This window comes from Pimephales promelas, chromosome 6 (assembly GCF_988280905.1).
Source record: "Pimephales promelas chromosome 6, fPimPro1.hap1.1, whole genome shotgun sequence".
NCBI lineage: Eukaryota > Metazoa > Chordata > Actinopteri > Cypriniformes > Leuciscidae > Pimephales > Pimephales promelas.
This window is the reverse complement of record NC_142774.1, coordinates 4,979,673-5,006,438: the sequence shown is the minus strand read 5'-3', so window position 1 is coordinate 5,006,438 and position 26,766 is coordinate 4,979,673. Positions and strand designations below refer to the sequence as shown.

The following is a 26,766-nucleotide window of genomic DNA, read 5'->3' as shown; positions in this document are numbered from 1 at the left end:
ACTGTTGGGTTCCAGCAGTTGTTGGACATATGCTCCAAGTATGGGGTTGAATTTGATGTACAGTACAATGCAAAGAAGAGTGTTGTTTTGGTTTGTAGGACTAAGGAAGATCAGAAGCTGCACTTTCCTATGTTTACCTGTCTGGGCACTGTATCTGTGTATCTAACTGTACAAAATATCTTGGGCATATCATTACTGACAAGATGGAAGATGATGCTGACATGAATAGGCAAAGACGAATGTTGTATGTGCAAGCGAACATGTTAGTTAGGAAATTTCACTACTGCTCTGATGATGTGAAAGTGCACTTGTTTCGCGCTTACTGTACCCCTATGTATGCAGCCCCATTATGGGTCAACTACAGAAAGGAGACTATGCGCAAACTGCAGGTAGCATATAATGATTGTCTGAGGATACTGCTGAAGAAGCCCAGAAACAGCAGTGCAAGTAAGCTTTTTTGTGACTCGAGGGTAAGCTGTTTACAGGCCCTCTTGAGGAACCTAATGTTTAAGTTTATGGGTCGACTTGATGAGTCACGAAACTATATTATAGTAAGGCTCACAAGTCCCAGGTGTAGCTCGGTCCGATACCAATCACACCTATGGAAGCATTGGTATAAGTGCCTTTTAAGATCTTTGTGAAAAAAGGGTGTATTGTATATGTAATTTTTTTTCTTGTTTTTTGTGTGGTGTATGTACTGTTGTTGGGCCTGGAGCCTGTAATAAAGTTTGTGTGTGATCATGAACCATTCAGTGCATAATCTCCTATTTAATGGGGTTTGACAATGTGTATGATGTATGCATTGCATTTAATCTTGATAAATGATTTTATTCAATAGCAAACAAACACTGGGCCAGATGTTGTGTTATGTTAGTACTGTCCATATTATTATATACTGTAAGTGTGTGAAACTCAGATGCACAGCCTTTGACGTCAGTAACAAAAGGCTAATAGAAACAAAGCATTAAGTACTCTCGGTGACACCTCCTCTTACAGTACAGTACTTACAAAGTACTGGCTAATATTAGGTAAGTACATAGGGGTAGGTTTAGGGTTAGTACTTCGTAATTACCCAGTAATTGTAATTACTATAATAATAGTATATGTTAACAGGACTATAAAAGTATGCTGTAAAAGTTACCTTACTCTCTACAGTTCTTTTTTCAGTGTCTCGAACTCTTGTGTAAGTGAACTAAACTAACTAAGCATTTGTCAGTACAACATACTATTCCTATTTCACTTTACTAGATGAAAATGTGGAAACCGATTGCACATATTTTAAGTTTAAAATATTTTAGATTAAAACCTTGAGAATATTTAAGATGTTTGCAGGACACATTATTACACTGTTAGTTAAATGGAATTACTCAAGTAATCTTACAATGAAATCTTAAGTAAGATTAGCAAATATTATAAAGTATTTTAACTAGATCTCACATTAAACTAACTTGATATTTATTACTTAATTTACATAGGAAGAGTTAGCATTCTTTACTTTTAGCTGATTATTAACTTCAGTTTTCCCTTTAAGTTTGCTTTGCAAAAGGCAATCGGTTTCCAAACTATTCTTTAAGTACACTGAACTTGTTAGAATTTACAGTAGCATACTGTGAAAAGTTTCACCTTAAAAGAGAATTCTTTCAGAAATAATTTGAATAGTTTTTATTTAGCAACTTTGCTAGTGGAGTGGCGTGATACACGGTGGCTAATGACTGATAATGAGCATCACCTGCGGGCCACTCTAATAATTCTAATCATTTCTTAATTGGTATATACACTGAAAAAAATGTGGAGTAGGATTTACTTGAAAAAAGCTAGGCAACTTTTTCCACTCAGAAAATGCTAGTAAAATTACAAAGATTTACAAAGACCAAAACATATTTATCAGTAGCTTTAATTAAAAATCTTAAGTTAAAATTGACTTGGAATATGGAATTAAGTAAACTTTACTTTAGTTAAGTGAAAGTAACAAACAATATAAGTAACTTGAAAATAAGTAACTTAATATCGATTTAGTTGTAATTACCTTTGCTTTACATTTCACTCAAACAATTTTATTGAATTATACCAGTCATTTATAGTATGTGTTTTACTTAGCCTATCTAAGTAATTTATACTTCATCATGTCAGATGTTAAACATGATGTGAATGCAAAGACCTCAATACTTGGTAGACAATACACAATGACGGTAACATTTGATGGATCGTTTTTGTGTTTGAATGTGTCATTTTGAGCAGAAAATTTCCTCAAAATGTCACAAAATGGCAAGTTACTAATCCTGACAACAAAAGCAATGATAAACCAGTGAAAAATGAGCCTCATTAATTATTCAAGGTACAGTGCATGATGGGAACCCCAGTATCAGAAAAGTTGAGTAATTTTTACTTTATTTTGTTTTATGAGTTCATATTTTTGCTTTCATTTCTACTCGCTTGAACTAAGTACTGATATGGAATTTACTTAGTTTTTTTTTTTTTTTAATTCTTGCCTGAACTAACTTTTTCTTGTAAATTACATTGGGTTTTTTTCAGTAGTATTTACCTTACCAAAAAATATTTTTTTTCAGTGTATATACAGTATATATATAAATATATAAACAGTACACAGTATAATTGAGCGGGTGTGACATTTATTGTCCTCACATTAATAGAAAAGGTAAACTAATTGTTCAAGAATTACAGAAAACTGGTTTCTCTTTCATTTTGGAAATAATTGTAAAAATGCGAAGGGTAAATAGCCGTGATGAGCCACATTTATTATTAAACTCATCGCACAGCTACATTAAGTTAGCGTCATAAGAATTCCTACAGTTTTTTTCTTATTTTTTTCAGTTTTTATATACAGTAGGTGAACTGGATGAAAGATGACATGCAAAATGTAGGCGGTTTCCCGACACATAAATATTTTTATGCAATGTTTATGATGCCCAAAAACTGCAATACAGTAGGTGGGAAGCCACTGCATTAGTCCACCGGTTTCCCCTCCAAAAACCAGCACAGAACGTCCCATTCAACCCTGTGGTTACCAGCCATAACCACTTCTCCAGATCTTCCCTGTTTAATCTACCATAGAAGTGATGCACAAGATGATCAACAATGGCTAATAAATTCTACATTTAGAGCTAATATTTTCTAGCCAATTGGTTCTCAAATGGTGGGTCATCATGATCCAAAGATAGTAGCAAACCATTACACTTTACAAGCACAATTCAATGTTTGTTTGTATCTTAATATTAACACCATAGTTTTTATAACAACATAAACAGGCTTATCGACTTTCAAAAGGAGGAAATCACTTTTCAACATAACTTTATGCTTTGTTTCTATTAGCCTTTTGTTACTGACGTCAAAGACTGTGCATCTAAGTCACACACTTACTGTACAGTATATAATAATATGGAGAGTACTAACATAACACAACATCTGGCTCAGTGTTTGTTTGCTATTGAATAAATCATTTATCAAGATTATTATACACATTGTCAAACCCCATTAAATAGGAGATTCTACGCTGAATGGTTCATGATTGTAAAATTAGGCAATGCTGAAAGGAAGTGAACCGATAACTTCGCTTCATGGATGGGGCGAGTTCAGGATAAGTGATTTTCTTGTAAAGTGTAATGGTTTGCTACTATCTTTGGATCATGGCCCACCATTTGAGAACCACGTGGCTATAAAATATTAGCACTAAATGTAGAATTTATTCTTCATCTCTACACCCATTGTTGATCATCTTGTGCATCACTTCTATGGTAGATTAAACAGGGTAGATCTGGAGAAGTGGTTATGGCTGGTAACCACAGGGTTGAATGGGACGATCTGTGCTGGTTTTTGGAGGGGAAAACGGTGGATTCCCACCTACTGTATTGCATTTTTTGGGCATCATAAATATTGCATAAAAACATCTTTCATCCTGTTAACCTACTGTATATATATATATATATATGTATTTATATATACAGTATATATATATATATATATATATATATATATATATGAAGAGTTCAGATGCAAAAGCCTCTAAATGCCATTTGAAATTTTCTTCTTTAATGATGATTTTTTTATCAAATTTGTATATTTAAGTTCAGTAATTTCACTTAAATAACAAATAATAGGTAATTATCATTGACATTTAAGTGAAATCACTGAACTTAAATATACAAGCTTGATAAAAATCATCATTACAGAAGAACATTTCAAATGGCATTTAGAGGCTTTTGCATCTGAACTCTTCATATATATATATATATATATATATATATATATATATATATATGTATATTTATATATATATATATTATGTCATATATTATTATATATTGTCATATATTATTCAATTCAATTTTATTTGTATAGTGCTTTTCACAATGCATATAGTTTCAAAGCAGATTTACAGAAAGTGCATTACAGAAAAGTACATGGAAAAAAATAAATTTAGTTAATCATATAATAATTTAGGGCATAACATATCGCCGGCGTTGAGTCGTCTCATCGCAGGTTTTGGGGCATCTGAAGTCTCCGGGAGCTGATGACAAACTGGAGCTGATGAACACTATTTTAAATAATTAGCAGGGTTGGAGTTGTTTGCCTTTTTCATTTTTACAAATATTTCCAAAATGAAAGAGAAACCAGTAATTCTTCGTTTGCCTTTTCTATTAATGTGAGAATTTATGTCACACCCACTCAATTATACATGTTTTGTAAGCGGATAAATAAAAACTATTCAAATTATTTCTGAAAGAATTCTCTTTTAAGGCGTCTTTGACAGGGGACCGAAACTTTTCACATGCAGTAGGCTACTGTACAGTGTAAATTCTAACAAGTTCAATGTACTTAAAAATAATTTGGAAACCGATTGCCTTTTGCAAAGCAGACTTGAAGGGAAAACTGAAGTTAAGTTAATAATAATTAAGTAATAATTTTCCATTAGACGAGAGTAGATGCTGACTTGTACTCGGCTTTCACCAAGATAAGCAGAAACTAAAATGTAGCTTTACAGTAAACTATGCTTCTCCATCCATTTACGCTTCTTTCCATGTGATATATAATATATATCGTAGTAATAATCATACATATATATATATATATATATATATATATATATATATATATACAGTATATATATATATGAAGAGTTCAGATGCAAAAGCCTCTAAATGCCATTTGAAATTTTCTTCTTTAATGATGATTTTTATCAAACTTGTATATTTAAGTTCAGTAATTTCACTTAAATAACTATTAATAGGTAATTATCATTGCCATTTAAGTGAAATTACTGAACTTAAATATACAAGTTTGATAAAAATCATCATTAAAGAAGAAAATTTCAAATGGCATTTAGAGGGTTTAGCATCTGAACTCTTCATATATAAGTATATATATATATATATATACACACACACACACACACACATATATATATATATAGATATATATAAATGTGTAAGTATATATATATATATATATATATATATATATATATATATATAGGCCTATATATATATATATATATATATATACACAGTGATGTGAATAAGTTTGGACACCCATGCTAAAGTTGTAAATAAATGTTTTAAAAAATGTTTCATAAATAAATGTTTTTCCTTAAAATACAGGGTACATAAGTACATTTATTTATTTATGATACATTATTCCTTCACAAAGAAAATTTGTGTCCTTTAAGGTTGGAGTTTTCCTCATTTTTCTAATTAAGGCATTAAGATCAACATCCAAAAGATGATTTTTTATTCCTCTTTTTAGGCAACTTTAGCATGGATGTCCAAACTTATTCACGTCACTGTACTGTATATATATATATATATATATATATATATATATATATATATATATATATATATATATATATATACAGTATATATATATATATATATATATATATATAAACTTCTCTGCCTTTGACAGAGAACATGTGATGTTCTCTCAAATTTTTCAGTTGTATTGACAATTCAACCTTCAAGATGACTTACAGATTAAAAATAACTGCAGAAGAGGAGGAAATTAGTGAAAAGTCCCATTAAGATTTTCCCCGCCTGAAAAACCACTCTCAAACCAGTCAATCAATCTTTGCTTGGATTTACTGAGTAAACAAAGCATAAGATGTGAGATTACTAGATTTGAACAATTAAGTTAAGACATTAAGTAAAGTTTACTGAAAAGTGTTAGTTAATCGCTCCGCCCTCCTACGTACAGTACTTGCGCTCAATTTTCAATTTCCTTCAGTACTATGTCTGGGTTTGCTGTATATTCTTGGGTTTTCGCCGATAATTTTTTTACCGGTCCAATCAGCAAACAGAGGGAGTCGCTGAGAACTATGACGTTGATGTTGTGCGCTAGTTTGAGTTGTTGACATACGTCACGATGACCAAACGTTAGCGATTGCTTATGGCACATCCAGAGTGACTCTGGCCAGATCCAATAGTTTTAAACTTCAACAGAGTACCCGCCTTCAAGGAAGTTAACGCTTGTCAATGGAGAGTGGCCAGATGGTAGGACCAGGCTAACTGTACATTTGTAGGTTAGTTACAAAATAAAGGTCTGAAATATTATCTCTCTATGGCAGAATAGCTATAAACATCAACTCCATAGTTCAGAATTTCCATAGGTCACCAATCCACCATGACATTAAAATGGTCTGAAAGAAAATGGGCAAATATGTGCCCTGGAGATCTGTTCAGAAAAATGACAGAAATAAAGACAGATGAGATGTCAAGAGTATCATGTTCAGTACAAGCACTTGTGCTAGTATTGTGATCTGAGTGACACCAAACAGTCTCAGTAACCTGCAGTCAGTTTGACTTATGTGACGTCTAGAGGCGGTTTGGTTAGGCCAGTTTGTCTGCTTCAAATCATTGAAATAACTAACCATTATGACTACTTGCCAAACTTCTTGATAAGAGAGCAACACCTTTCATTGAGCCATTGAGACAGTTTCTCTTTGTGGTTTTTCTTTTCTTCCAGCTAATGGTTGCGATAGCTTCATGTTTGCATATTGTATATACAGTATGCTTGCTGTGTCACTTAAAACATCCTAGACATTTAGAACGAGATTATTTCTCCACCAACGTCACAACGTTAACATGCCTGTGTTTCTCAACGAACTTCCAAGTGGGCCTCCTCCTCAAAATGGCTTCAAATTGTGTCAAATAAGACAAGATATTTCTGATTACATCTTTCAAGCAATGCCAAGCTCAAAAAGTCAAAAAGATTGAGATCCACTGCTACAGTTTGGTAGTACTATTTGGTCAATTTTGTTGTTATCTATTTTAACTGGTAGAATTTTGACACCCCTCCATTGCATTCAAGTCATGCGTGGCGCCTGTGTGTCACCTTTTCAAAGTCTACAATTTGCTGATGAAGAATACAAGTATCCTGCTCGTCAAGTTCGATATAGTTTCTTGTTATTTTAAATAATGACAGCAGCAACAATAGAACTGAACTTCCTGATTGAAATGTCAACTCTTGCTAAACGAAAAAGAGCCATTCCTGAGCGTGTGCGTCATGAGCATGAAGTTGAGATTGACAAGCCTATGTCTTTGCAATGGTTTTCTGCGTGGGTATGTGTTGGAATTGTCACTTAAAGCCCTTAATGTATTTGAGCTAAGGGTTATTCAATCAATTGTTTTCTGATTGGAATTCACTCTAAAGTAAGGGGAGACCGGATAACACTTTTTACTTCAGCATCCTTAACTCATTGATTTTTTTTTAGCTATAGTGCTCAAACTTTTATACAAAGTACCAACATTTGTTTACTAGAAAAAGGCACCAATTCAAACCACTTCAACAATGTCAAAGCCATTATGAGTTAATGTAAAATACACGATGTGCCTTTGCTACAAGTTACAACCCAGCCCACTACTGTGCCGGGGTAGGTTGTCACATATACCGAGGCAAGTTGTAACAATCAGACAAAAGAAGAATATGCACATAATGCAATATGCTTCAAAACCATGTTTACTGAAACAAAAATCTCTCTATGACTGACCATCTCTCAAATTCACTTTCAATTTGACTGAGGAGTGTGTGCGTGTGTGTATGTGTGTGGTTTTATGCTTAATAAACACTCAACTACAGTGCACCTGTGTAAAGAACATGTAGGTCTAACAAATAAAAAACACAAAAAATTCTCAATCAGAGTGACAATGGTGAAAAATTTAAGTTTTTAACCCTATAGTGCAGGCTTGGTGGGCCCAGAAACGGCATAGGGCACATTGTATGCCCAGATTTTGAGCTGTCCCAGATAGGGTTGGGTATCGAGAATCGAGTATTGATTGGAACCGGTACTAACTTTTAGTTTTTCCCGGAATCATTCAAAAGTTAAAATTTCGATTCCTAGTTTCGATATTCACAGTCCGCCGAGCGGAAGAAAAAACAGCTGAACAACACCAACGAAGAAGCGTCTACCGGAAGTGTTGGCATAACCACGCGAGTCGAACATGAGTACCTTACGTCGGCGGTCCAAAGTGTGGCTTCACTTTTCTAAAAATAACGAAATCTCGGCAAAATGCAAAATTTGTGACAAAAGGAGTATTTGTGACAGAAGGAGTATTTCCTTCAGAAAGACCGTTGGTTAGCAAGGTTTGCTAAACTTTTTTGACCCTGCCTCTTAAAAGAATCGGAATCGAGAATCGTTAGGAACCGGAATCGAAACAAGGAATCGGAATCAGAATCGTTCAAATTCAAACGATACCCAACCCTAGTCCCAGACAAAAGATAACCAATACTGGCGATTTCTAAGATTGTGGCGGCTCCTACATGGTCGTCCAGTGAGAGAGATCCAAAGATGGCCGTTGCGACCGAATATAGCCTGTAATAAGTTTCTGACAGTGTGTTTGCTGCTACGACCTACAGGGGTTGGACAAATAAACAGAAACACTGGCTAATGTTGGAGGTTTCACATCTATATGCCTGGCGGCCAATCTTCAGAGTGAAGCACGGGTGGATCAGTGATGGTTTGAGCTCCAATATCATGACAATCCTGATTGTATTTGATGGACATGACACTGCCGAGGACTACCAAACCCTTCTGGAGGATCATGAGCACCTGATGCTCAAACCGTGTATCAGCATGATCATGCACCAACACACACAGCAAGACTTGTGACAGAAGGGTTTGATGAAGATGAAAGTGACGTTGAACATCTCCCATGGTCTGACAGTCACCAGCTCTGAATATTATTGAGGTGTTTTGAAGGAGCGAGTCCACCAGCATCATATAGTGACCTGGACACTGTTCTGGAAGAGGAACGCCTCATAACCCCTCTGGTCACTGTGAAGGACTTCTATGGTGCTGTATTTGGATGCAAAATGAGGCCCTCACCATTCTAACAAATTATTGTGTTGTAAAACCAGGTGTTTCAGTTTCATTGTCCAACCCCTGTGCAGTGCGTATACTGACTAGCCAATAAACATGAAATGGAGTATTGATAAACGAGACAAAAACTTAAAAGCTCCATTTGTAAAACTGGCATGTCAAGTTCTCCCCTTTTCCCAAGCCATGACCACATCCATATTCTCCTTTTTTTGTCAGTGCACATAAAAAGCACAATTGCCAAAGTGCGATTAATCTTGCTCTACTTGTTTACCATTAGCAGATGCGGGTGACGTTTTTTATTCTTCTATACAAACTTGCATCGCAGCCTACGATTCAATGTCATCATCGTACAGTATACATGAAATCTTCACTGGCTTTCAGCATTGTCTTCACAACAGATCTGCCCTCCTATGAAACCTCATTAGTTGCTTTAAAAAAACACCTCTATTCTTTTTCAGTTTCTTGGCATTCTATAAAATTATTAAAAACAAACTGTTCTTAGTTGTTTGCAAGGGGATGGTTGTAAGATAACACTTTTCAAAGTTGTGTTACAACCTACCCCACCCTTTTCAGCCAGTGTTTAGCTAGCCATATAGCAAACTGACATTGAATCAACGTGGAAACAACGTCTCTCATGACATTGAAACAACGTTGATTTTGCTCATCGAATTAACGTTGAACCAACGTCAGACGCGACATTCTTCAAAGCTAAATGAAAATCGAAAATTGGTTTGCTTTCATAACGTTGAAACAACGCGTTGATTTCAAGGTGATTTTCCGTTAGTTTTGAAAGAATGGCGCGTCTGACGTTGGTTCAACGTTAATTCGATGAGCAAAACAATGTCAGATCAACGTTGTTTCAATGTCATATTTCCACGTTGATTCAATGTCAGTTTGCTATCTGGGTAGCCATATTAGCATAATGCCTTTAAATTTAACACATTTTGAATGAGAAACTATAATTTAATCGGTAACACTTTGGAATACGGTTCCTTCGTTAATGAATAACTACACAAGAACCAATGAGTAACACAATCTAGTAACTACTATTAACTAACAAGAAACTCTGATTAACGAACTAGTAAGTAATAGCGCACAGACGAAAGTGCTAGTTCACTATTAAGTAATCATTAACTTGTATTTTTTTAATACTTCCCAGAGAACTACTGAAAAAGTTTATTAATAATCTAGTAACTACTATTAACTAAAAGAAACTCTTATTAACGAATTAGTAAGTAATAGCTCACAGATGAAAGTGTTACTAGATACTTCTGTGGGAATTACTAATTATTTGGATCAGTTTTATAAAGTGAAGATCATTGGAACTAACTAGTAATGACTCAAGTGTTACTACGTGATCTAGTCATGATTTGTGCAAACGTTTGAGATTTTTGGTGAACTTTAGTATACTTTTAGAAAATGTCTTGAGTCATTACTAGTTAGTTCCAATGATCTTCACTTTATAATACGGATCCAAATAATTAGTAATTCCCACAGAAGTATCTAGTAACACTTTCATCTGTGAGCTATTACTTACTAATTCATAAATAAGAGTTTCTTGTTAGTTAATAATAGTTACTAGATTGTTAATATTGTGTTACTCATTGGTTCTTGTGTAGTTATTCATTAACGAAGGAACCGTATTCTAAAGTGTTACCATTTAATCTAATAATATAGTATTAAAGGAACTGTATGCAAGAAATGTGTTTCAATTAATCATACATTTTCCCTGATATGTCACTAGACATTAAGAAATGATGTTCATTTCAAATACTTATATCACTGACAACAGTAGTCCGGCCAGTATATTGTCATTTAAAAAGTGAAATTGCAGCCCTCGTCTGATGTTGATGTTGTCATGTTGTGTTTTGTTTTGATGCGCCACCCTCCACCGATCTACCAATCACGGACTCAGTAGTGTTTGCGGCATTCGGTTTTGCCAGCTCTTCTCTAGTTACCACAGCTGCAGATACAAACGTGTCTGACTCGGATAAAAAAAAAAAAAGGTCTAATGTTGCGATGTTGCGAGGGGGCGAAATAGATGATAAAACACTCTATCCTGATCGTTTTCAATACTCACAATTCCAACTCCTGACTCCCTACAGTGGTTTTGACGACACAAGATGATTTTTATACTGCCAAGGGCGTAGCTCGCGTGGTGAGCTGAAACCTGCGTACGTCACGAAGTGCGGAACATCCAATAGAAAAATTCAACTGCAGTAGCCACCGTTCAACCTGAAGAGGGCAGCACTAAGACGTTTTTACACCATATATTGTAGAAATAGAACACTTTATAAACAAATGTCAAAAAAGTTACTCGAATCAATGACTGGTATTAATAAAGATACATTCTTCCAGATCATTAACTAAAAAAAGTTGGTTAAGTGTTTAGTTACTATTTAAATAAAGTTTCCTGCGGGTGAGATGCGGGTCAGGCGTAGGTCATTCGTACGAATTCATACGAATTGGGCAACTCGTAAAATATGTAGGATTTAGCAAAAATCGTACTAATTCGTACGAGAGAGGTCGTACAAATTGTTACGAATTAGCCACCTCGTAAAATTCGTACGATTTGACGTGAGAACTGACGCTGGTAGGTCACATGATAATCACAACATGGCGAATGTAAGACGTCGATTACATTCATTCTACACACACTCATACTATTTAAAAAAAACAATCGTTTTTAGCGGTCGCAAAGTAATTACTAATTCAAAACAAGTACCAACTCAAGAAAGTATGTGATTTCAGACGCAGGCAATGCGACAACTCACAACCAAAAACACACTTCTTTGGTGATATTGTTGATCTTGTGGTCTAAAAATGAAATGGCAACGCTGGCGATGGCTTCCGTAACCTGAAAGAAGCACACATAGATATCTATATAAAGGCTAGATATCTCGTCCACGCTGCTGGCCAATGTAGGTTGACGTCTGCACCTGGCGGCCATCTTGTCACAGGCAGCTCGCTCACTCGTAACATTGTGTTAATGGTACATGTACTATTTAAATGACCATAACATGCTCAATTTTCTACCGATTTTCAAACGGTTTGTTTTGTTATAAACGTCAGAGACGTAGTTATGACACTGCACACTTATGAATAAAAAGTGTATAAATAAATAATCATCCAGATAATTATAGCCACGTTAATAAATTTTGCATTTTGTTTGTAAATCCATCAAGATTTTAATGAGATAAGAGTATTTGTGTTCATGCTGACCACTCATCTTACATCAGCTTGTCTGTGACAAGATGGCCGCCGGTGATGATAATAGAAACTCCGCCTTAAGACATCTAGCATTTATATAGATATCTATGGAAGCACATTGCTCTCGCTCTGGGGTGTGTTTCCCGTACAATGACGTAACTTCGCTGCTTAAAAAAAGTAGCCATCATTAAAGAAATCACCTCGCAAATCACGACCTAAAACCATATTGTCGCAAATTCGTCGCAAAATGATGTTACACACGTGGTGGTGTAATAACTTATTTTAATGAATCTGTCTGAGATCAAATTAATGCTAGATGTTTTGCTATTACTACTGTATATTACAGATATCGCATCTGAGGACTAATTTTGCTTTATTTCCAGATTTAAAGACGTAAATTACATTTGTATTCAGGATTCTGTGTCAGGATTACATCCCCTTCACGATCCTCATCGCCACCCACTCATTCCCTCTCACCCAATCGGACACTTTTCACAATCCCCTGATTATTGATCACCGTCTGTGTCCCATCACCCACATGAACCATTACTCACTCTCACTGCAGTCACTTATCTGGTCTCGTCATTCCCTGGCTCACAGACGCCCTGACTACCTACCTGCTTCCTGTTCTTCAACTTAGACCAATCCATCTTCCCTGAACCAACGCCAACTCATCTGCAACAGAGAAAAGGACATTAATCACCAGCTAAGCTCATTTATGTTTCTAAGCAGTGTTGTAGTACTCGAGTCTCGGACTCGTCTCGGACTCGGTCTCGGTCTCGAGACCATATTTTAATGGTCTTGGTCTTGTCATGGACTCGTGTGCATTTGGACTCGGAATTGACTCGTACTCGAACATTTTTTTTTTAGGACTCGGACTTATTCCCGAGTCCACTCGAGTTCAATTCAAAATATTTTTCATGATTATTAATGTATGTTAATAAAATATTTCTTTAAATTGATTGACATGCCCAGTGGTTGGTGATTTTCTAGTGCGCAACTGCGCATGACAAATTGTAATAACATTACTTTTAACACCACCTACTATGTGGCCTTTTTACCCTAAACTGATCATATTTTTTAAACTCTAAGTAAATTCAGTAAAAAAAAAAAGGATTTCTCGAAGTAAATAAAAGTAAATTAGGTAATCAACCCTCACTGGTCTCGGTCTCAACTCGGACTCGACCGTCTCTGGTCTCGGTCTCGACTCGGACTCGACTCTCTATGGACTTGGTCTCGACTCGGACTCGACTCTCTATGGTCTCGGTCTCGACTCGGACTCGACCCTCTTTGGTCTCGGTCTCGACTCAGACTCGACCCTCTATGGTCTCGGTCTCGATTCGGACTCGACTGTCTTTGGTCTCGGTCTCGACTGTCTTTGGTCTCGTTCTCGACTCGGACTTGACTCTCTATGGTCTCGGTCTCGACTCGGACTCGAGTGAGGTGGTCTCGACTACAACACTGTTTCTAAGTCATTTGATCCTCACCTGTTATCTACGACTGTGATCCATCTGCACAATAAAACGTATAAAACTTACCATCCCGTCTGTTTCCTCCAGAGATGTATAAAGTACTAGAAACCCGGACTTGAGTAAAAGTACAAGTGCTCTATCAAAAAAAGTGACTTGAGTAGAAGTTGAAGTGCTCTTTAAGCACCACACTTAAGTAGAAGTACTAAAGTATTCAACATTTTTGTACTTAAGCATTGCAAGTAGTTTATTTTAAAATTCACTACTTAAGTACTAAAAGTAAAAGTACAAGTATTGTGTCATGTAATTATTAAAGAAAGCAGTCAAAAGTTTGAACTAGCAATCAAATAAGGCGCTTTGGCGGGATACAAATTTGCTTTGGCGGCTGCCCCTGCATTAGTTGTCAATGTGTGTGTCAATCAATACCATTACCCGAAAAAACTGGCGTGTGATTTAAACGCATTCTCATCCCAAAGCGCCATATACAACGCTTTTGCAAAAGCGTAAATATCCAACGCACAAATATATAACGCTTCGGTTATGGTTCGGTTTAGGTATGGTGTAGGGTAAGGGTTAGACCACTAGGGGGCGCATTCTGCCCAAATATATCTGCGTCTCATTTGACGTTAAAGGGTGCCATGTGCGTTGGATATTTACGCTTTTGCAAAAGCGCCCTATATGGCGCTTTGGGCAGCATGAAAGCCAACTTGCAACGAATGATTCGTAAAATTTTTATAATTGTAACGAGTAATAGCAGAACATTAAAAAAATATCGAAGTAAAAGTATTAAATTCATCGAAAATATCTACTGAAGTAAAAGTAGAAGAATGTGAAAAAACAATACTCTGGTAGAGTACAGATACAGCATTTTAGTACTTAAGTAGTTCTACTTCGTTACTATACATCTCTGGTTTCCTCTGTGATCCCTGACATACTCAACGTCGGCTTGCTTATTTGGCTCACGATAAGGATTTATTGAGTCCACATTTCGTGCAAATCTAGAAACTCTGCTTCTAACCGCAGCTCGAGGGCTGTCGTTCCAAACACACAAGTTTCCGATGCTGTTTTTGCTCATGTTCGTTAGAACGATGGTTTCATCAAACACAGACTCGTTGAACTGCCGATAACGACAGAACCTACGACCATAGTCATACGTCCAACACATTTTTTGAAACTTTTGCCATGTTTAACATGAGAATCCAAATAAATAAGTCAGAATCCATGAAATAACATTAGACATCCCAATGTTAAAATTAGCTAAATTATGCATTCGTCATTGTTAACATAATCTAAAGCTAACAATCCTAAAAAAAAATCTTCATATTGCAGATCCACAATGTGTGAGAACGGAAACGTAGTAGTGTTGATTAAGGTTTGTGAGGTGAGGTAAAGATTACTGTAGCTATATTGTGTATAATCAAGCTTTCTGGATCAAAATTATACGTTACATTATTTAATATAAAGCACTTCTCCGAGGCCGGGTTTCACATCATCTGTGTCCACCACATCAAATGTGTACTTTCAATAAGTCTAAAGTGGAGGGTGGTTCACAGCAACACCCACCACACCCATCTATTCAACTCTGAGACCTGATTGTAATGTCATGAATGACAACTACTTGATTTTACTTTACTTAAGTAACGTGACACTTCAACCCAAATTACCTGAAAAATAAACTTCTATATGCTCCTTTTATGACTTAATAGTTGCTTATTACATATTTTAACAATCAATTTCAATGTTATATATCTTGTATTCAATACCTATAACAAATATCTCTGAAATGTTACAGAATGTCTTAATGAGATTTAAACTTATTGCAAACAAATGACAAAACATGAAGACACCAGTTAACGCACTGCAGATCAATAAGGAATTGACGCACTCGTTTAGAGAGTACCTGTGCATTATTTTCAAAATTGGAAACATTCCCACTCGCAGTGAATGTGAAGAATGCTTTGGGTAACCAGGTGTCTTTTGACATTTAGCATGAGCAGCAAGCATGAATGTTTGACATATGCAAATGAGCATTGTGATGATCTAAATGAAAACATGTTTGCTCACACCTGACATCAAAACTAATACTAATACATCAATACTAATAAGTCCTGCAGTATTTCGTTCTTTCATTCATGACTGAGAATTTTTAATTTACCATTACATTTTTTTCACAATTAGATTAAAACTATAATCTTTGTGTCTCGAAAAAAGAAAAAACCCTAGAGAGAAAAATCTCAAAATTGCCAATTTACGAATTATAAAAAATTCCATATCATAGAAAATTGTCACATTTAGATTTGTATTTTTACACTTTTAGAGAGAGGGCTTGTCATGTGGCTTAACATCCTCTATTTATAAACCTGAGATTTTCTTTAGAATTGTCACTGCAGCTGTGATAAATTGTTGTGCAAACAATACAGACTGTTGACACACAAAATCAAAGCCTCAGCCAAGAAGCATTCCAATTGCTCATTTGTGCATTTCAATAAAGGCAAAAAAAAAAAAAAAAAAAAAAAAAACCAACAACCGTCCCTCAGGACGTCATCACAATCTATTTAAGAGGCAGTATTGACACAGGACTAAATCTTGAGCGAAGCATAAAGATAACTTGAAGCACCTGAGCCAACAGTGGATTAACAATTTTCTTTTTGCAATTCAGTGTTCGATATAATTGCTCAAGGATTGGTAAGGTAAGTTATTGGTTTATTGGTATGTTATTATTATAGATATTTGTGTTATTAATTATGAAGAAAGCGAGAATTTGTAACACTAAATTTCTGTAATTAAGGGGAAAAACAAGGATGACACACTGTAAAAAATTATCATTGGTTTAATTTAAAAAATAAGTAACCTGGTTGCCTTAAAATTTTGAGTTCATTGAAATACAATGAAGGAGATTGATTTAATCATCAGAAACTCAAAATATGATGTTATCTGAACTACATAAATTGATTTGATTGAAGTTGATTTGACAAAAGAAAAAAATGTTGTGAATGCAAATCATGAAAATATTTTTTTACAGTGCATATTGCTGTAGTCTGTGAGATTAGGTATTAGTAAAGTAAAATGTTTCCTGTTTCTAAGTGAATTTTGTAAGGTGCTCACGATGAATTTCTTCTTTTTACACACGGACGTGAATTTTTTAAACTCGGTTCAATTTTTTTTTACATTTTCAAATTAAACAGACAGACAAACAAACAGGGCTCAGATGCAGCAATTGCCAGTTGTTACAGTCATGTTTAGGAAAGGTTGTTAATACAGGAACACAGTTAGTTTAGTTTGGTTAACTAATTACTGTAATTTTACTCTTTCAAAATGCATTGGGAATGGGTTTAAACTCTGTAACCCTTTTAAAGGAGTAGTTCACTTTAAAAAAAAAAAAAACTTTTACTGATAATTTACTCACCCCCATGTCATCCGAGATGTCCATGTCTTTCTTTCTTCAGTCGAAAAGAAATTAAGTTTTTTGATGAAGACATTCCAGGATTTTTCTCCATATAATGGACTTCAATGGGAACCAAACGGTTCAAGGTCCAAAAGGCAGTTTCAGTGCAAACTGCAAACTCTTCAAAGGGCTTTAAACGATTCAAGACGATGAATAAGGGTTTTATGAAGCGAAACGATCGCTCATTTAATAAATAAATAACAAAGTTTAAGTTTTATAAGCTCAAATGCTCGCCTTGCTCTGTTCTGTGATGCGCGTTCGTGACTCTCCTGTTCGAACTCGTTCATCAAAATGAACAAATCTTTTTTTGTGTCATTTGGTTGATTCAATGAACAAAATGAATGAATTGACTCAGAAAAAGATTTGTATTTTACTATTTACTATTTCTGATTCCGTGTAAAAATTTGAGAAATTGATTTTAAAATTGAAGTATTGTTTGTAGTTTAGGCTGCAGTGATGTTTTTATATGTTTGTGCTTTCTTTTCCTACAACATCTCTTTGATGATGGAAAATGAGTGTGTGTATATATATATATATATATATATATATATATATATATATATATATAAATCTTCAGTGATATATTGCTTACTTTACAGACTCTTCTTCACCACTTGACCTTTTCCAGGATGGAGAAGAGAATGTTTATTACAATATGGATTTTTATCAGTAAGTGAATTGTTAATCAATTAATAATTCAATTAATTGATTAAAAACAAAACAATTTTTTTGTGTGTGTGGTATCATTTTTTCACTTCAAAATCTGAAGTGAGGAGATACTGAGGATATGTTCTGATGATATTCTTAACTTCTAGCGCTATTGGCCAGCTCAACTACTCAGGGAAAAAAAGGGGGCCCATCACAAAACTTACCACCTGCGGGTCCTAAAGGTAACGACACATAATACTAAGAATCAAGTGTATGTAAACTTTTGAACATTTTTATAAATTCAACTCCTATTTTTTCATGTGGACTATATGTAAACATATTTTATGTAAAATATCAGAACAGTACTAAATGAAAAGGTAATCTTATTTTGTTAAAATAATGAACATTTTGAATATTCTCCAAGGTGTATGTAAACTTCTGACCAGGACTATATGTATCAAGGCACATTCAAAAAATAATAGACAAGAAGAATTTAGAGATTAGAGCTCATAGTGATCTTTAGATTGTAAATATTATAACGCCACCTTGTGGCTGATTCTCGTCAAACATATACAGCTTGTGTGAACTAACAATTCCTTAATAGTTTCATATTTACTCTTGCACATCCTGATTTTGCAGAGTTAGACATATTCCTCTTTAAACATATTTTGATGATTCTAGAAAAACATTACGGTCCATAAATTGAATTGTAACCATATCCCTAAACCTGCTGCAGCAACAACAGCCACAACAACAACAGCCACAACAACATCAACCACACCAACAAGCGCAACTGTTAGTATAACTACACCAGCCACAACAATTGGGAGCACAACTGTTAATATAACTACACCAGCCACAACAACTGGGAGCACAACTGTTAGTACAGCTGCACCAGAACCAACAACAACAGAACTGTCATCAGCAACATCGTCTCCTGCTGTAACATCCCCTACTAGTGTAGCAGAAACATCTACAACATTTAAAGGACTCTCAACTGCTTCTACAACTCAAATGTCTTCAACAACTGATAAAGCTCCTGCCAATGTGGAGCTATTTAAATTGCAGTTCATCTCTTCTGATCCATTTGATACTCAACTCAACAGTCCAGCATCTCAAGTTTATATTGACAGGGCAAGGCGTGTAAAAGACACAGTGAGTTAAAACCCATGTAACTGATTCCATATAATGACATATTTCATGGCCAATATAAAAGTAACCATTACAATCATTGAGAATCACATTCTGTCAATCACAAATTGTTTTTTACACCAAATTATAAGTGTTTGTTGTAACTGTCTATTATTTGTTACAGCTTGAACCTGTCTTCGAAAGCAGGTTTCCTTCCTTTTTAGCAGTTAAAGTCCTAGGATTCAGGTAAATAAAACATATTTCAATAGTGATATCTCTCTCTCTGTGTGTGTGTGTATGTGTGTGTGTGTGTGTGTGTGTGTGTGTGTGTGAGAGAGAGAGAGAGAGAGAGAGAGAGAGAGAGAGAGAGAGAGAGAGAGAGAGAGAGAAAGCAAAAAACTGCAACAAACCATTAATGTAGTGGTTAAATTAAAAATTAATTGTGTGTTTCATTATTTCTTAAAATGTATAAAATGTATTTCAGATCTGGGTCAACCATCACTGATGCAGAACTAGCTTTCAACTCTACAGACAACTCAACAACTGTACCATTAAGTAGTGAGATTCAAACCACAGTAATGAATGAAACAATTATCAGTGCCCTGAACATTACTCCTGGATCTATCAACATCAGTGAAGGTAGGTCTGGCAACTCATGAATGGCAAATGTATCTTATTTATATATGTTTGTGACTGTGTGTGTGTGTGTGTGTGTGTGTGTGTGTGTGTGTGTGTGTGTGTGTGTGTGTGTGTGTGTGTGTGTGTGTGTGTACATACATACAGTATCTGTCAAAATTTTGGACACACCTTCTCCTTCAGTGGATTTTCTATACTTTTATTTATTTTCAATTTTCAACATTATTTTCAAGATTGTACATTCAACACTGAAGACACCCAAACTATAAAAGAACGCGTGCATAATTATGTAGTAAACAAAAATGTTAAACAACCCAGATTATGTTTTATATTTTATATTCTCCAAAGTATGTACTTTGAATGACAGCTTGGCAATCAGTTTCATGAGTTAGTCACTTGGAATGGTTTTCAATTCACGGCTGTGCCTTGTCGAAAGTGAATGTGTGACATTTCTTGCCTTGTGCTTTTAGACCATCCGTTGTGTAGTGCAGAGGAAGGTGCACGGGTGCAGGGTCAATCTCCTTATTATTGCTACTACAACTACTGTACAAATCCATATTATACCTTCCCTCCAGCGAAAAATTATTTGAGGCAGATTGGGGTGGAGGAGATTACATTAAAAGGGTTATTAAGCGCAGTAAATGGGACATAGAAAATGTCTTTTTTAAGGGAAGTGGGAGGTTTCAATAAGATTTAATCGATAAATAAAGTTTTTTTTGTGTGTGTGTGTGTTTATTTGAGGGAGTGAGTATTATGTAAGTGTAGGAAAAAGAATCGACAAACATGTATTGTTATCTATTATCTGATCCACACTCCGGAGAGGAGGGGGGCGGTAATGCACCAAAAAGCTGGATGCCTATCACTGTGAAATTGGAAAGAAGAAGAAGAAGAATAACAAGAAGAAGTGTTCACAAACACAGATTTAGACAGATTTGTGAACAATATTTGAGAGAAACAGGCCCTTTGTGTGCGTAGAAAAAATGTCTTAGATCTTTGAGTTCATCTCATGAAAATGGTGTTGAGTTTATAATATTGTTCAGTATATATTTATATATATGTATACATACATTCATAGTGCATATACTGTGTGTGTGTGTGTGTGTGTGTTTGTAGTAATCCTTTTAGTATCACTGAAACTGATAATCACTTTCTAATATCAGCAGTTGCAGCTGAAGCAACTACACCAGCCACATCTCCTGAGAGTACAACTGATAGTACAACTGAAACAACTACACCAGGCACATCAACTGAGAGCACAGCTGTTAGTACAACCGAAACAACTACACCAGCCACATCAACTGAGAGCACAATTGTTAGTACAACCGAAACAACTACACCAGCCACAACAACTGAGAGCACAACTGTTAGTACAACAGAGACAACTACACCAGCCACATCTACTGAGAGCACAACTGTTAGTACAACAGAGAAAACTACACCAGCCACAACAACTGAGAGCACAACTGTTAGTACAACTGAAACAACTACACCAGCCACATCAACTGAGAGCACAATTGTTAGTACAACCGAAACAACTACACCAGCCACATCAACTGAGAGCACAACTGTTAGTACAACAGAGACAACTACACCAGCCACATCTACTGAGAGCACAACTGTTAGTACAACCGAAACAACTACACCAGCCACATCTACTGAGAGCACAACTGTTAGTACAACAGAGAAAACTACACCAGCCACAACAACTGAGAGCACAACTGTTAGTACAACCGAAACAACTACACCAGCCACATCAACTGAGAGCACAACTGTTAGTACAACAGAGACAACTACACCAGCCACAACAACTGAGAGCACAACTGTTAGTACAACAGAGACAACTACACCAGCCACAACAACTGAGAGCACAACTGTTAGTACAACAGAGACAACTACACCAGCCACATCAACTGAGAGCACAACTGTTAGTACAACCGAAACAACTACACTAGCCACATCAACTGAGAGCACAACTGTTAGTACAACAGAGACAACTACACCAGCCACATCAACTGAGAGCACAACTGTTAGTACAACTGAAACAACTACACCAGCCACATCTACTGAGAGCACAACTGTTAGTACAACCGAAACAACTACACCAGCCACATCTACTGAGAGCACAACTGTTAGTACAACCGAAACAACTACACCAGCCACATCTACTGAGAGCACAACTGTTAGTACAACAGAGACAACTACACCAGCCACATCTACTGAGAGCACAACTGTTAGTACAACAGAGAAAACTACACCAGCCACAACAACTGAGAGCACAACTGTTAGTACAACAGAGACAACTACACCAGCCACAACAACTGAGAGCACAACTGTTAGTACAACCGAAACAACTACACCAGCCACATCAACTGAGAGCACAACTGTTAGTACAACAGAGACAACTACACCAGCCACAACAACTGAGAGCACAACTGTTAGTACAACAGAGACAACTACACCAGCCACATCTACTGAGAGCACAACTGTTAGTACAACTGAAACAACTACACCAGCCACATCAACTGAGAGCACAATTGTTAGTACAACCGAAACAACTACACCAGCCACATCTACTGAGAGCACAACTGTTAGTACAACAGAGACAACTACACCAGCCACATCTACTGAGAGCACAACTGTTAGTACAACAGAGAAAACTACACCAGCCACATCTACTGAGAGCACAACTGTTAGTACAACCGAAACAACTACACCAGCCACATCAACTGAGAGCACAACTGTTAGTACAACCGAAACAACTACACCAGCCACATCAACTGAGAGCACAACTGTTAGTACAACAGAGACAACTACACCAGCCACATCAACTGAGAGCACAACTGTTAGTACAACAGAGAAAACTACACCAGCCACATCAACTGAGAGCACAACTGTTAGTACAACTGAAACAACTACACCAGCCACATCTACTGAGAGCACAACTGTTAGTACAACTGAAATAACTACACCAGCCACATCAACTGAGAGCACAACTGTTAGTACAACTGAGACAACTACACCAGCCACATCTACTGAGAGCACAACTGTTAGTACAACTGAAACAACTACACCAGCCACATCTACTGAGAGCACAACTGTTAGTACAACCGAAACAACTACACCAGCCACATCTACTGAGAGCACAACTGTTAGTACAACTGAAATAACTACACCAGCCACATCAACTGAGAGCACAACTGTTAGTACAACAGAGACAACTACACCAGCCACATCTACTGAGAGCACAACTGTTAGTACAACAGAGAAAACTACACCAGCCACAACAACTGAGAGCACAACTGTTAGTACAACCGAAACAACTACACCAGCCACATCAACTGAGAGCACAACTGTTAGTACAACAGAGACAACTACACCAGCCACAACAACTGAGAGCACAACTGACACAACTACACCAGCCACATCTACTGAGAGCACAACTGTTAGTACAACCGAAACAACTACACCAGCCACATCAACTGAGAGCACAACTGTTAGTACAACCGAAACAACTACACCAGCCACATCAACTGAGAGCACAACTGTTAGTACAACAGAGAAAACTACACCAGCCACATCAACTGAGAGCACAACTGTTAGTACAACTGAAACAACTACACCAGCCACATCTACTGAGAGCACAACTGTTAGTACAACTGAAATAACTACACCAGCCACATCAACTGAGAGCACAACTGTTAGTACAACTGAGACAACTACACCAGCCACATCTACTGAGAGCACAACTGTTAGTACAACTGAAACAACTACACCAGCCACATCTACTGAGAGCACAACTGTTAGTACAACCGAAACAACTACACCAGCCACATCTACTGAGAGCACAACTGTTAGTACAACTGAAATAACTACACCAGCCACATCAACTGAGAGCACAACTGTTAGTACAACAGAGACAACTACACCAGCCACATCAACTGAGAGCACAACTGTTAGTACAACAGAGAAAACTACACCAGCCACATCAACTGAGAGCACAACTGTTAGTACAACTGAAACAACTACACCAGCCACATCTACTGAGAGCACAACTGTTAGTACAACCGAAACAACTACACCAGCCACATCTACTGAGAGCACAACTGTTAGTACAACAGAGACAACTACACCAGCCACATCAACTGAGAGCACAACTGTTAGTACAACTGAAATAACTACACCAGCCACATCAACTGAGAGCACAACTGTTAGTACAACAGAGACAACTACACCAGCCACAACAACTGAGAGCACAACTGTTAGTACAACCGAAACAACTACACCAGCCACAACAACTGAGAACACAACTGTAAGTACAACTGAAACAACTACACCAGCCACAACAACTGAGAACACAACTGTAAGTACAACTGAAACAACTACACCAGCCACAACAACTGAGAGCACAACTGTTAGTACAACTGAAACAACTACACCAGCCATATCAACCGAGAGCACAACTGTTAGTACAACTGAAACAACTACACCAGTCATAACAACTGAGAGCACAACTGTTAGTACAACTGAAACAACTACACCAGCCACAACAACTGAGACCACAACTGTTAGTACAACTGAAACAAGTACACCAGTCATAACAACTGAGAGCACAACTGTTGGTACAACAGAGAAAACTACACCAGCCACATCTACTGAGAGCACAACTGTTAGTACAACCGAAACAACTACACCAGCCACAACAACTGAGAACACAACTGTAAGTACAACTGAAACAACTACACCAGCCACAACAACTGAGAGCACAACTGTTAGTACAACTGAAACAACTACACCAGCCATATCAACCGAGAGCACAACTGTTAGTACAACTGAAACAACTACACCAGTCATAACAACTGAGAGCACAACTGTTAGTACAACTGAAACAACTACACCAGCCACATCAACTGAGAGCACAACTGTTAGTACAACCGAAACAACTACACCAGCCACATCAACTGAGAGCACAACTGTTAGTACAACCGAAACAACTACACCAGCCACATCTACTGAGAGCACAACTGTTAGTACAACAGAGACAACTACACCAGCCACATCTACTGAGAGCACAACTGTTAGTACAACTGAAACAACTACACCAGTCATAACAACTGAGAGCACAACTGTTAGTACAACTGAAACAACTACACCAGCCACAACAACTGAGAGCACAACTGTTAGTACAACCGAAACAACAACACCAGCCACAACAACTGAGAACACAACTGTTAGTACAACTGAAACAACTACACCAGCCACAACAACTGAGACCACAACTGTTAGTACAACTGAAACAACTACACCAGTCATAACAACTGTTAGTACAACTGAAACAACTACACCAGCCACAACAACTGAGAGCACAACTGTCAGTACAACTGAAACAACGACACCAGCCACAACAACAGTTAGTACAACTGAAACAACTACACCAGCCACATCAACTGAGAGCACAACTGTTAGTACAACCGAAACAACTACACCAGCCACAACAACTGAGAGCACAACTGTTAGTACAACTGAAACAACTACACCAGCCACAACAACTGAGAGCACAACTGTTAGTACAACTGAAACAACGACACCAGCCACAACAACAGTTAGTACAACTGAAACAACTACACCAGCCACAACAACTGAGAGCACAACTGTTAGTACAACTGAAACAACTAAACCAGCCACAACAACTGAGAGCACAACTGTTAGTACAACTGAAACAACGACACCAGCCACATCAACTGAGAGCACAGCTGTTAGTACAATCGAAACAACTAAACCAGCCACAACAACTGAGAGCACAACTGTTAGTACAACTGAAACAACTACACCAGTCATAACAACTGAGAGCACAACTGTTAGTACAACTGAAACAACTACACCAGGCACAACAACTGAGAGCACAACTGTTAGTACAACTGAAACAACGACACCAGCCACAACAACAGTTAGTACAACTGAAACAACTACACCAGCCACAACAACTGAGAGCACAACTGTTAGTACAACTGAAACAACTACACCAGCCACAATTGAGAGCACAACTGTTAGTACAACCGAAACAACTACACCAGCCACAACAACTGAAAGTACAACTGTTAGTACAACCGAAACAACTACACCAGCCACAACAACTGAGAGCACAACTGTTAGTACAACTGAAACAACTACACCAGTCATAACAACTGAGAGCACAACTGTTAATACAACTGAAACAACTACACCAGCCACAACAACTGAGAGCACAACTGTTAGTACAACCGGAACAACTACACCAGCCACAACAACTGAGAGCACAACTGATAGTACAACTGAAACAACGACACCAGCCACATCAACTGAGAGCACAGCTGTTAGTACAACCGAAACAACTACACCAGCCACAACAACTGAGAGCACAACTGTTAGTACAACCGAAACAACTACACCAGCCACAACAACTGAAAGTACAACTGTTAGTACAACCGAAACAACTACACCAGCCACAACAACTGAGAGCACAACTGTTAGTACAACCGAAACAACTACACCAGCCACAACAACTGAGAGCACAACTGTTAGTACAACTGAAACAACTACACCAGTCATAACAACTGAGAGCACAACTGTTAGTACAACTGAAACAACTACACCAGCCACAACAACTGAGAGCACAACTGTTAGTACAACTGAAACAACGACACCAGCCACAACAACAGTTAGTACAACTGAAACAACTACACCAGCCACATCAACTGAGAGCACAACTGTTAGTACAACCGGAACAACTACACCAGCCACAACAACTGAGAGCACAACTGTTAGTACAACTGAAACAACGACACCAGCCACATCAACTGAGAGCACAGCTGTTAGTACAACCGAAACAACTACACCAGCCACAACAACTGAGAGCACAA

General features: G+C 37.0%; 1 protein-coding gene across 1 annotated transcript in view; it reads left to right on the top strand.

Moving 5' to 3' along the window:
- The first annotated feature begins 332 nt into the window (after positions 1-332).
- Positions 333-26,766, top strand: part of LOC120488816 (uncharacterized) — a 90,799-nt gene continuing 64,365 nt past the window's right edge. Inside the window, exons 1-6 of the mRNA XM_089132653.1 lie at positions 333-447; positions 23,902-24,035; positions 24,267-24,332; positions 24,813-24,860; positions 25,419-25,487; positions 26,142-26,717. Of these exons, the coding sequence (XP_088988779.1) occupies positions 333-447; positions 23,902-24,035; positions 24,267-24,332; positions 24,813-24,860; positions 25,419-25,487; positions 26,142-26,717 (1,008 nt within the window). The remainder of the gene's footprint in view (positions 448-23,901; positions 24,036-24,266; positions 24,333-24,812; positions 24,861-25,418; positions 25,488-26,141; positions 26,718-26,766) is intronic.